Here is a 13978-nt window from a genome sequence, read left to right as displayed (position 1 = left end):
ATATATATATATATATATATATATATATATATATATATATATATATATATGAGAGATGGAGAAGATCGATAGCAGTGAATTCTGTTCATTGAAGATTAAACCTGCAATCTAAAATGGCTTTCTTACTAAAAGGAAAATTAAATAATAATATTAACAATAATAATAATAATAGTTATTAATAATATTATTATTAGCAAAAACTCCCAACAGGTTGGTGTGGGTAAATTAAAATTGTTTATCATTTCTCCATTAATCCCCTACTGCTTGGAGCTTTGTCACCTTTCCAAATTAATTAATAGAAACCAAACAACAGCATGTAATGATTTAATACATCTAAAGATCTGTGCAAAGAATTCTTTTAGCTGTAGAACTGTAGGCCCATGTCACATTCAGCTACACAACACAAACTTGACATAGCTTTAAAAGAAAAATTGACACCACCTAGTGGTAGAAAAAAATAAAATCTAAAGCAAGCTCATTTCCCTTTCAATAGTAACATCAAATTGATTTTATATACAAAACATTTATTGTAAAATGATTTATAAACCATTAACAAAATGTATCATGATTATGGTTAAAAAGATCAGCATAACAAATTACAAATGTATGAAAGCAATTTACATGTCTGGTTAATTCCATTAAAAAAACAAAATGCATGGTTAAAATAAAGACATTTTTAAAACTTACAACATTGTGAAGCGAGGTAACATCTTTTCTTTTGGAAACCATAAAACTAGCAATACAGGGAAATTATTACTGCCATACTGAAAATAAATTCAGTTGGGAAATCTCTTTACAGTAAATACAAAGATATGTAAATTCATTTGAATTATAATTTGTACACATTTACAGTTCAGTTTCTGAGCCATAAGATGCTAAGCTTGTTAAGTGTAATTACTGCCTAGTCTTAGTGTCACCTGGATATTTTAAGGAAAATATTCAATATCATAAAAACAGCTTTTTAAAAATGCATATTCATAATAATAAAACAGTGATTTTAGCTATACAACTATCACATACAAATTTATAAAACTACTGAAATAATAACATTACATTAAGTCATGAGTCTCAAATAAGTCGCATTCACACACATGTACTTCCCCATTTAATCCAGCAATGAACATTCAGCAAATGACAACAAAAACCACAAACTTACAAAATATAACGAACACACCAAGCTGACGTGTTGACTGCAATCACAATGTTTCACACCACCAGACTCTCACGACTCACAGCCCCATTCTATGGAAGAGAGACAATATCACATAAAATCACACAACCTGCTTTTTCAGAGCATATAAAAAGATGACAATGTTCTTAGAAACCTTGAAATAATAAGGTTTTATCTGTCAAGCCTAAGATTTTAAGATGTTACTATAACTTTATTTGAAGATTGTGAGAATTACTACTGCCTGATTTTCTACAGCTCAGAAAGTAATCATCATCTGTTGTTATACAAGTGGGAACTCCTCACCTTGCGGAGATTGCTTTTCTTGGACGATGCTAAGCTGTCTGTATCCTCTGTGTAGGATGGTGGAGGTGGGAAGCCGGCATTGTTGGCACGCCGTTGGTCAGGATTGCCTGCAGGCCTGCTGTGAGGGAGTGGTGGTGGCCCCCCATGTCCTCCCCTATAGCGCTCTGAGCGCTCACTGTCACTGTCAAGACGCTCACGGCTCCGTGCCCGCTGCTGCTCACCCATCTTCTTCTTCTCCATTGCCTCCCGCAGGAAGCTGTCATCGTATGCATCCCGGCCTCCACCTCCCCGCCTACGTTCCAGATCCATCAAGTCATCACGGCTACGACTGCGGCGGCCCTGGAGGCCAACTCCCCGAGGATCATCACGGAAGCGATCGACAGGAGAATAGTCACGATGTCTGTCATCTGGGACACGGTCATATCCACGACCACTTCTGCTCCAATCATCATCAGAACTGCAGGGAGATCAAAACGTCTATATATCATAATAATAATAATAATAATAATAATAATAATAATAATAATGACAAATCCTACAAATGTATGATTATATTCATTCAGATTAGCTATAAGCGACTTGATATTTAGCTCACCCTCTTCTGCCTTCCCTAGGGGGATAATCACGGTCTCTGTAATGTCGGCCGATATCATCAAGGTTGTCCATGGAGCGTGCACGCCCATGGTTAGGACCACCTCCAACCCCTCTCCTGGGCTCATCTCTCCGCATATTCTGAGATACGCTGCTGATGGTGCTCATGTTCTCATCATCATAAACTGTGTTCAGCTGGGGAGGCCTGGAGCGACCACGATTACGAGGGTCTCCACCATCATGCAGAGAACTGATCTCACTCATACCATCAACTGTGTGAAGGAGAGAGAGAGCGAGAAAGAAGGAAAAAGAGCGGCAGTTGTAGGAGGAGGGAACGAGTGAGGCAATAAGTATTGATTGAAGGAGAGAGGTAGTGTGTAATTGTGCGAGAATGCGCATGTGTGAAAAAGGAACGAGTATTTGGAAGAAGAAAAAAAATTAAGATAAACAAAATTAGGATTCATTTCAGTTCCACCCCTAAAATGAGCCTAGATACAAAGGGAATCTAGTGGAGATCGAATAAAGTTTCCCTCAGATTGGCCTTTCTAAACAATGACCACCCAAATCTATGAAGTTCAGGATAGGAACCACGGTCAAGAGAACTCACGTCGACTATATGTGCCTGCGGCACCTGCAGGCTGACTGGGGTCCAGATTGGCCAGCTCTCGCTCCATATAGTACAGCAAACGTGTAGGATTCCCATCCTGATTAGCCTGGATACGGTATCCACTACGGGCTGAAAAACAAATACCATAAATATGAACGTAAAATAAAGTTTTAGATATCAAAACAATTAATAGTCAGAGGGGTTGAGCTAATTACAGACCCCTCTGAAAGTACTGGAGTGGCAAGGCCAAGTCTGTTGTTTTTGCTATACACTGAGGTAACTTGGGTTTGAGATCAAATGATGAACATGAGATGATGGATCAGAACTTCAACTTTCATTTCCTGATATTTACATGTAGATGTGTTACATAACTTGGAACATGGCAGACCACCTACTTTTTAGGTGACAAGAATTCAATTTTTAACTTACTCTGGCCCGCTCCGCCATCATGGTCATGCAGCAACGGTACCTGAGATCCCTGACCAACTACAATAGAAAGGACAAAGCAACAGTTAGAAGTCAAACCCATTACATCAACCTAAATGTATTTATTTTAGAGGGTTATTCAGATTAATTAGTGACCCCACAGCCAAACATCTGCTTTAAGTACAGCTGTTATTGAGCATATTGCCAATGTTAAAACACTATAAGATACAATGTGTATTTGTCAGTACACAGTTAATATTGTGCAGAATACTGTACATCCTACCGGACCCACGCTATACACCATATAGAATTAATAGAATACAGAGGTAGTAGTGCAGTAGTGCATAAATTAAGATGGGGCGGCCATGGGTAAGATGGTAGAGCGGGTTGTCCACTAATCGTAGGGTTGGTGGTTCGATTCCCGGCCCACGTGACTCCACATACCGAAGTGTCCTTGGGCAAGACACTGAACCCCAAGTTGTTCCCGATGGCAAGTTAGCACCTTGCATGGCAGCTCTGCTACCATTGGTGTGTGAGTGTGTGTGAATGGGTGAATGAGACAGTGTAAGGCGCTTTGGATAAAAGCGCTATACAAGTGCGCCATTTACCAAGATGAGTGAATTAAGTGAAAAAGAGGCTATTTCTTATTATCAAAGTTGTCTCTATTTTTACTAATAATTTCACCTAAAGAAAAAAAAAAATCCTGTGCATAGAGGATTTGAGGGATTACCCACCTGAGCTGGCTGTGTCAAAGTCCCTTCCATAGCCATTAGAGGGAGGGGCGTTGACACCCTGAGGCATGGGCAGCATTGGGATGGGTGGTGATGGCCCTCCCACATACACAGGTTGTCCATACAAACTAGGAGCGAACATACTGGCTGCATACTGACTAGAAGCACCTGCCTTAACGGCTTTACCTGCTTCATACACTTTAAATGAAAAAACACAGAGTTAGTATGTCCATTTATACTTCGAATTTGAGATTTGGTATTTTACCTACAGTATATGGCGCACACACACACAATGCAATTCCTTAAAAAGTGATTATTCTAACCTAATATTACCAGAACACAAGTCTAAAGCAATGTAAAGATTGCAGCGAAAGTTATTAAATTAATAAGACCATCTACAACATGAAATTATTCAATAAGAGAAATGTAAGTAATTTATGCTCATGTGATGCTTAATGTGTTGACTTTTGAGAGAACACAATAAGGAGAGAGACAGCAAGGATAAATAAATTCGGGTATAATTGTACTTACATGCCCTTGGGCAGCAGCAGCGTTCTGGGCAACATGGGCAGCTCACATAACAGCAACATGTGTGAGGGCAACACTGACACCAACAGATCCCAAAGAAGATCAGCAGCAAGAAGAAGCCAAGCACCACCAACACTACCAACAACCAATCTGACAGAGAGAACAGAGTAAACAAAGTTAAATTAAACTTAACAGTTATTGAGCCAGATTAAGTACTCATCAGATATAGGGATGGGAAAAATTATTTATTCTTTTGAATCATTCTTCACTGATGCACAAAACATTACAATAAAAGATTTACATAGGCTTATACATTTAACAGTTTTTTAAATAGTGCTTATTTTGATTAAAACAAAATACTACAGACCATGGCCGTACAAATCATACAAAAATTTCATTAAAATTGAATTATGCAAAACATATACAAATGCATCTCAAAAAATTAGAATATAGTGCAAAAGTTATTTTTTCCGTAATTTAATTCAAAAAGTGGAACTTTCATATATTCTAGATTCATTACACAAAGTGAAATATTTCAAGCCTTTTTTAAATCTTGATTATGGCTTAAAGCTCAAGGAAATAAAAAAATCCAGTATCTCAAAATATTAGAATAAAGTATTTATAATACAGAAATGTCAACCTTCTGAAAAGTACATTAATTTATGCACTCAATACTTGGTTGGGGCTCGTTTTGCACAAATTACTGCATCAATACAATGATAAGCCATAATAATCAAGGTTAAAACCAAAAAAGGCTTGAAATATTTCACTATATGTGTAATGAATCTAGAATATATGAAAGTTCCACTCTTTAAAGTAAACTATGGGGAAAATGAGCTTTTCCACAATCTTCTAAAATTTTTTTTTTTTTTTTAGACGCACCTGTAGTATTTAGTATATGAATGCACTAAACATAAATGGTCCTCTAATTTTAAATGTTTTCAGTTCAGAACACATGCTTTGTGTACTATAATTAGAAGTGACAAATTAAAGCCCTGGGCAACACACTCTGAAAAGCAAAAAAAAAAAAACAACTAAATTTAATGCCATCAGTGCCAATGGGGATGCCTTGGCTGCCAATAAAAAACAAACTAAATTTAATGCCATCAGTGCCGATGGGGATGCCTTGGCTGCCAACGAGTCTAGTCCTTCTTCTTACTAACTTGTATGTTTCAAATAGCTTGAAAAATTTTCATTAAAATATTTTTTCAAGCTATTGTAGAAAACAATCAGATATTTGACCTGGACCCCTTTTAGAACAATTATAAAATCTAATCCGGTGCTCTACTATAATTCCATACATCAATATTCAACCACTTGAGATATTGCGTTAACAAGAATCTCGGATGGATGCATGGACAGACAACCCGAAAACAATCTATCCACCACCCAGTGGTAGAGGCATAAAAACAAAACTAAGGATAAGGATTTACCAATGGTAGATTCATGCAATATACAGTGCCTTGCAATGGTATTTAACCATACTGGAATTTATCAGATCTTTTGGAATAGGAAAAAAAATCAAATACACATTCAACATTTTAGTATTCAGTCCCTCCAGGATTTTGTGATCATAGAAATTAACACAAAATCAAGAAACTCCGCAATATTCAGAGCTGCTTACAATTTTTCTAAATTACAGCAGGTTTACTTCTGATTTGGGCTAAGTGACCATCACAACATGCATTCAGTCAAAGCCCTACCTGATTCACGCATATCGCAACAAGAGTATAGCGAAAAGGTCTCAAACATCACTCATGCAAAAATTTCATGCAATTGTAGATCTCCCTTATTTAAAAAAAAAAAAAAAAAAAAAAAAAACACAACAGCAAATTGCTTCGCAAATTTTGAAAAACACTGCAGCAAAATCAAGCCCTTTGGGCAACAAATATGACAAAATATTCCAAGAACTCCGGTACAGACTGAGTATTTATTGTAATCTCATGTTCTTTTAGTGTTAATTTTCAAAATCCTGATGAAAGATACTGTCTTAATGAGAAGACAGTTGACTTATAATTGGCCTTCACCTGTGAAATATTAAATCAGCTACAATTTTCTGGACAAAAATCACCCCAGTCGAACTGTCATTGAAGATTGACCGTGTCATTGAACAGTCAGTCTGAAGGAAATGAGTAAAAATGAAGACTAAGGCATGGAAATTAAAGATAAGGTAATACAATTTCAGGACTTAAGAATAGTTAGTAAAATTATCTAAAAGGTTGGACATTTCCAGTAAGCACTGTTCGACCAATAGTGAGGAAGTCCAAGCTGCATCATGCCACCCACACACTAGCTAGGCAAGGCCCTCCCTCAAAACTTAATGCAAAAACAATACAGAGACTGGTGTGGGAAGTCACAGTGAGGTCAGTCACTCTGAAGGAGTTACAGAGTAAAGTGGCTGAGAGTGGAGAGAAGAAGCACCAGACAACCATTTCAAGAGCTCAGTATGATTGAGGATTATATGAAAGGGTGGTTATAAAAAAAAAACCTCTTAGTTTCTAATTGGTCTAATTGGTTAAAAAGAAACCACTGCTCAAGAAGAGCCATACAAAAGCATGAGAGAAACCCAGTGAGTTTCAAAGCATGTGTGGCAAAAATGTGAGCCATACTTAACACCTCCCTAGAGTGAAACACAGTGGTAGCAGCTTCATGCTCTGGGGACACTTCATCCTCAGAAACTGGGCTTCTTGTAAAAATTGAAGGGAGAATGACTGGAGCACAATATAAAGGGGATATTGATCACAGAACTTCAGTCTGCTCCAAACAAACAAAACACCAAAGCGAGAGGAACTTCACCTTTCAGTAGGACAATAGTCCCAAACACAAGCCCAAAGCAATGCAGGAGTGATTAAAAACAAAAAGGTGAACATTCTACACAGGCCAAGTCAAAGTTCAGATGAGAATCTGTGACACTGATTGAAAACTGATGTCAACAAACATCCAACCAACCTGAACAACCAAGCGCAAATCTGCCAGGAAGAATGGGTGAAAATCACTCCCAAACAAAGCTGGTAGGAACTTAACGAAACAAACAGACATAAAGCTGTTATTGCATCATAAGGTGCTTCTACCAAGTGCTAGTTTGAAGTGGTTGAATTTTTTTTAAATATTTTAAAAATATATATAAAAAATTAAATAATAATAATAATAATAATAATAATAATAAACAAATAAAAAAATAAACTTTGAAAATGTACTTTTTTCAGATCATATTGGTTTGCAATAAAAATACTGGCAGGAACAATCTGTGTGTAAGTGTCATTTGTAATCCACACAAATCTGACGACTACTTTGGCAAGGCACTGTACATACTCAACTACAAATTAATGATCTATTCTTCCTGAACAGGACTGCATGGGCATGTCAGCTCACAGAATGATTGACAGTGGCGTCTTCCCTCTAACGTAAAGAACTTAATGACAGTGGAAGAACTTCAAATATATATAAATAAATCCACGGACCTTCTCAGCACAGATGTATTTAATTAACATAATCCAACTACTCAAATATAAGGCTTGTTATTTATTTGGCTCAACATCATTGAGGCCATTTTTTATTACTCAACAGATTTGTATTAAAATTAGATTAAGAGTAATGTTAATTACAGGCCCTCATAACTCTCCAAACTGAATAACAAACAAATTTAATAAAAAAAAAAAAGAGAGAGTTGAGAGTATAAATAAATAAATAAATAGCCAAGCACTTTGAGAACCATGTCCATAGATTACCTGCAACTACTCAGAGCACTTTTTCCTACATCAACTGACAAGGCTCACTTACCCCAGAATTTAATGTAAACACATGCTTCAATAAGTGGCTTGGAAGTTTAGTCCTTAAATACATAAATATATTAAACATTTGAATAGCATTGGGACAGTGAAGTTAATTCTGAGGCCATAACGGAAATGCATTATGCACTCTGATTTTCATGATGGGAAACCATTCAACCAGACTGGAACTCAAATAAGGATGAATCAAGACATAAAGAATCATTTTATAGTTCGGGAAGCCTCATTCAAATCATACAGTGTCTAGATCAGATCCTGCCAAGACAGAAAAATAAAGGAAGCTTGTGACATGCAAGATTGTGCCCCACCAATGACATATACTTGGGGTAAGAACATGTCAAAAACACTGCTGGCATCCTTTCTTTAATGAAAAAAGGAAGCCGTGTCCATTTTCATTGTAGTGAACAGAGTACACCACAGGGCAACGCAAGAGATCATGACATTTAAAAACACAAAAAAAATTTAAACGAGTGAGAGAAGAAAAGAAACCAGCTTGACAAGTCTGTCTCACATCAGTTGTTCTGCCACCGAAATCATAACAACCATTTCAATCGCACGAAACATGCACACATTAACGACAGACTCAAGCCTGAACATTTACTAACCCAGTCCCTGAGGTTATATAGCTTCTATGGCAAACTGAGCTGTTTCCTTGAGTTTAAGAGCATGCTCCGTCCTTCATACAGACCAATTCTGCCTTCTGAAACTTTCATCATCCACTAAGCAGACTTTGTATCCAATTTGCAGATTCTTGAGAAACTCAATGACCTTCAGCTCATTTTATTTCACAACAAAGTAACTTCCCTGGTGAAGAAGGTAAAAGTGCATAACACAAGTGGGCTCCTAGGACTACAGAGGTGCACTTAGTGTACCTTCCATGATCAGTAAGTCAATGCCAGGCAGCAGGTCTGTAGTATTTGACTTTCTCTCTGTGAAAGAAGGAGGACAAAGCCATGATTTAAAAAGGTTTTGCTGCAACTATCCAAGCAGAAAAGTTCTCTCCTCTTAAAATGCTCTACTCTAAAACTCAACCATGCAACTGCTCAATGCCAACTAGTATGAAAAGCTCCACAGAAGTAAAAAATTGCACAACTTCATCTCCTCTACAAATGTTCTAAAACACCCAACTACTCATCAAAGGAAAGAAAAAAACTAACATAGGTGGCAAAACAATTACAGCCTTAGGTTTGGGTTTGTGTGCAGATATTAAATAAAGTATCAATAATTCGATGAATCTTACCCAGAACAATGAGCTCAGTATAGTCCTCCCCATTTCCTGAGAGGTCCTGGGATGAAGCAACACTGCACACATACACACCACTATCACCCCATGCAGTCTGATCAATGTTGAGGTCGGCATCTGAGAGAAAGAAAGCCATACATGAACATATCTGGACATTCAATACTTCAGTAACATTTATTACTTACCGTTATTTTCCTCTAAAGTTACCCCTAACAGCTATTACTGAACCATGCTGATAGTTATATTACCTTTTTTCTTAATACATTACTTATGTAGGCTTTACGCATTTACGGTGCAGTGAATTTGCCCCATCCTGATTTTTCTCCGTTTTTGCGTCTCATACTAAATAGTTTTAGATCTTCAAACGAAATGAAGCATAAAAAAAAATGCAACCCGAGTAAAAACAATACAATATTTATTTATTTTAACTGAAGCAAAAAAGGTTATCCAATACCTATCACCAATGTGAAAAAGTAATTTCCCCCTTACACTTAAAATTTGGTTGCGTCAACTTTAGTAGCAATAAGTGCAACCAAACGCTTTTGATAACTGGGAGATATTTCACTTACTTCTAGGACTAGGACTTACTCCTGTGCTTTGGATCATTGTCTTGCTGCATAATCCAGTTGCGTTTGAGTTTCAACTTACAGACTGAAGACCAGACATTCTCCTTTAGGATTTTCTGGTAGAGAGCAGAATTCATATTTCCCTCAGTTACTGCAAGTTGCCCAGGCCCTGATGGATCAAAGCATCCCCACACCATCACACTTCCACCACCTTGCTTGACCGTAGGTATGATATTCTTTTGGTGGAATTCTGTGTTTGGTTTACGCCAGATGTAAGAGGCGCCTGTAGGTCTTTTGATGTTCTTGGCTCTCTTGTGACTTGCTAGATGAGTAGTTACTGTGTTCTTGGAGGAATTTCGGAAGGTCGGCCACTTCTGGGAAGGTTCAGAACTGAGATTTTTCCATTTGGAGATAATTGCTCTCACTGTGGTTCTTTGGAGTCCCAGAGCCTTTGAAATAGCTTTGTAACACTTCCCAGACTTATGTATTTCAATGACCTTCTTCCTCATCATTTCTAGAATTTTGTTTAATTTTGGCATAGTGTGTTACTGGGTAAGACCTTTTAACCAACTTCATGCTGTTGAAAAAGTTCTATTTAAGTGTTGACTTGATTGAACAGGGTTTGCAGTAATCAGTCCGGACTGCGTCTAGTCCAGCTGAACCCCATTATGAATGCAGTTTCATATATTTGGGGAATTAGTAACTATGTGGGCAAATACATTTTCACACAGGCCCAGTTTGTATTGGATAACTTTTTTGCTTCAGTAAATAAACATTTAAAAACTTTATTTTGTGTTTACTCATGTTGCCTTTGTTTTAATAGCATGAGATATACTGTACACAAAAACATAAGAAATCACAGCACCGTAAGTGTGCCACCAGGTTGCATTTTCTTAAACTCCCCATAAAGTTCCTTGAACCGCGCAGCATTATTCAATTTGTTGACGTAATTTCCACTGAAAAAGGGAGTCAGGGTGGGAAATATCTGACTCCTCCCCCTTTTTAAACAGTCATTAGCGTTTAGCTTACCTCACAGCCCGGGCTAAGCCATACTTGACAATCAAAGCTGTGAGCTGGCACAAATAGCACCTTCTTCAAAAGTTCATACTTAACCAACTTACAGTTTTAAAGCTAAATAAAAACATGCACGTTCAAACAGCCAAAGACACTTTAACGACCCATGCTTGCTGATATGATTTCTCTTGCTCAACAACGGCAACTTAAGCAAGGTTATTTTAATAATGTTGGGGACGGGACACTTCAGATTCTAGAGAGCATTTGATTTTTTTTTTAATGCAGATATCTTGTAATGCGAATTTTGTCATTGTTTTGGAGCACACTAGCTTAAAGATAACATTAAGGCTAACCTATTCATACCAAAAGACACAAAACTTAAGTTTTGATTTCATGGGGACTTTAATTTCCAAACCTGTGCATTTGTAAACTAAAGTGTTTCCCCATTACAGTGACAATGGCTCTTGTAGAAAAAGGTACATCCTCTGAAGCCCCATATCAAAATCATTGTCTCTTACTGTTAATGATGCTGATCTTGCGGCCCTGGTATTGGTTTCCCAGCGTGACTGCAGTCTGCTTAGAAGCCACAATACGCACAGTCCTTGAACTGTCTGAGCATTCGATGTTTGGGTTGTAGTTGGGGTTGGACTGGGCCAACGTGTTATCCGCACTGCTTGGGTTCAGGGCAGCTTGGATCGGATCTCTGCAGAAAGACTTGTACTTCCAGGTGATAAGAGGGGGTACTGTGGATGTAGTAGTGAAATCACACCTGAGGGTGACCGGCTGGAAGAGGATGACCACATAGCGTTTCACCGGGCAGACAACATTGACCCCCGTGGTGAAGCCTGTAAGAAAAGAGGAGGTTAGTCTGTGGTAGTCCACTGAGCAAGGCAAATCCTGTAGTACAACCATAATATTGTCAGAAATTTTTTTGTCCTGTTAAACTAATCTGTTATGGTCTCAATGTAGCAATCATAGGATTACGTGTTTAAGCACCCATTCTCATTCTTACAGAACAATTATTCTGCATGATAACACAACTGAATTATTTCAGGAAACAAAAATGTGTGGCTGCTGCAATCATAAATCAAACACTCAGGTGTGGGACGCTCCCATGGTACGGCAGGGAACTTTAAGGCAGAGTACAGTAGAGAATATAAATGTGAAACAACCAACAACTTCTGGGAGCATACAACAAGCCAAATTAGTTTTATCTCGATCAAAAATATTACTGGCTACACCAAGGTTAAGTTCCTTTACTTTGAGTACACATTAGTAAGATTAAGGTGATCACTGAAATATTGCTAAACGAAGAGAATTTATGATAAGCCCGTTTATTAAGGACAGTTTCAAAGCAAGCTTTATGTATATACTGCTTACACTACACCTCAAAAACAATACTACTAAATTAACTTTTATATACAGATTTACATTATAGATGTTGTCGACAAGTGATTTTGGATACATTTTAAGCTAAATTGACAGGTACCATTGTGATAAATTGGAGTGATTCTACCCATTTTATTCCACTAATGACAATTATTTAGCAGCACTTTCCAGCTAAGTGATTGTGTACAAATAGTAGCTCTCTCATATTAATGAGCACATCAACGTATAAAAGCAGTTTGTAACCTATCTGTAGCTTCCTAGAAAACAAACTAACTTTTGTCAAATAACATGTAATCAATCAGTACAAAGAAGTATTAAGTGAACCGTAAAGACAAAAAACCCCTTCAGGTGCTGCACTACAGCCCTTAGACAGACAAATCTGCATATTCATTAGAACAAAAGCAGCTTTTCTTTTAAAGGCATGATACCTTCCTGAATGGATACACAAGTGAGTGTTTGTAATCAATTTACTAAGTTTTAGCCTTGCAGAATGACTTCTTGGAGCATAAAGGTCTTTTAAAAGTATGACACAGTGGCAACAAAAGTAGTACTTTGGAGATTTCTTGAAAGGTCGTGGTAACTGAAACTAGCAACTATGACTCTCAGACTTATGCCAGAAACCACTGAATGGGTCATAAAGTAACCCGCTCTGACACAATCTCATTTTAGGGGTTGGAATGTACATATTTTTCAACATACAATAAATCACAGACTTTTAAAACCACTTTCAGCTGTAATATAACTTTAATTGCATATTTGGCAAATATAATATAATATAATATAATATAATATAGCCCATCTGAGCATGTTCCAGTTTCTTTCTTTTTTTTCTTTTGTAGCCTATATGGCTATGATCTGATTATACTGTGACTGTAAGGAAATGTTATGGAATCATGTAAGGCCTATAAAAACAAAACACAGTAATTACCATATGGCCTATAATATCAAATGTAGAATAAATAGCAAACCAAAACTCTTAAGCTTTAAAAAAGGGAGAGAGAGAGAGAGAGAGAGAGATACAGCAAGTTAATACATATCTGCTTGAACAGGTACAAAACAATATGTTATTAGTACTAGACTGAATAAACAATGTGTGCTTGTCTTAGGCCTAAACTCACTGCATGCCACAGTGTCAAAATAACTTCGTCAGTTGGCTAAAGAGTTTTTTTTTTTAACTGTATTAAAAGAATAAAAGGGAGAAACAAGAAAGGGAAAAGACAGAAATATGCATGTGGAGAGAAGTTGAAGATTGTGAACACCCGTACCTGTTACCGTGAAGATGATAAGGATCACAAATAACAAGCGCATTTTTGGAATACGCTCTTCTAAAGCAGACTAATGGGGGAAAAGACTTAAAACTGACTTGAAAATTCTTCTTTTAAAAAAAAACTCGTCCAAAAAACTTGTAAACTCGTAAATCCGAATTCTTGACTGCACTTATTTCCCCTCACACAGGTGAATCCTCCATTTTGTGCGTGTGGTGCTGTGTAGGTGTGAGGCTGCAACCTGAAACTGAACAGGTGAAGGAGAAGGAGGACTGTACCAAAACCGCCTTTATCGAAACTCACAGGGGTTTCCTGAAAAACATGTCATATATATCTCTGAGTTAGTGTCATGTAGG

The 13978-nt window shown here is 37.3% G+C and overlaps 1 protein-coding gene across 2 annotated transcripts; it reads right to left on the bottom strand.

The window, feature by feature from the left end:
* Positions 1-116: 116 nt before the first annotated feature.
* Positions 117-13823, bottom strand: lsr (lipolysis stimulated lipoprotein receptor). Of its 2 annotated transcripts, XM_053647493.1 has the most exons (11): positions 13623-13823; positions 11487-11813; positions 9386-9505; positions 9018-9074; positions 4361-4507; positions 3833-4027; positions 3102-3158; positions 2673-2801; positions 2070-2337; positions 1475-1931; positions 117-1242 (listed from the first exon to the last, which is right to left on the bottom strand). In XM_053647493.1, the coding sequence occupies exons 1-11, from the start codon at positions 13663-13665 to the stop codon at positions 1207-1209; spliced, it is 1836 nt and encodes a 611-aa protein (XP_053503468.1). In that variant the 5' UTR covers positions 13666-13823; the 3' UTR covers positions 117-1206. The 2 variants fall into 2 exon arrangements, with proteins under 2 accessions (XP_053503468.1, XP_053503469.1); XM_053647494.1 differs by lacking the exon at positions 9018-9074 and having other exon boundaries at positions 120-1242.
* Between the last annotated feature and the right edge of the window lie 155 nt (positions 13824-13978).

Source organism: Ictalurus furcatus, chromosome 17, assembly GCF_023375685.1.
Source record: "Ictalurus furcatus strain D&B chromosome 17, Billie_1.0, whole genome shotgun sequence".
Lineage (NCBI taxonomy): Eukaryota > Metazoa > Chordata > Actinopteri > Siluriformes > Ictaluridae > Ictalurus > Ictalurus furcatus.
The sequence above is the reverse complement of the archived record's forward strand: the minus strand, read 5'-3'. Positions and strand labels throughout refer to the sequence as shown.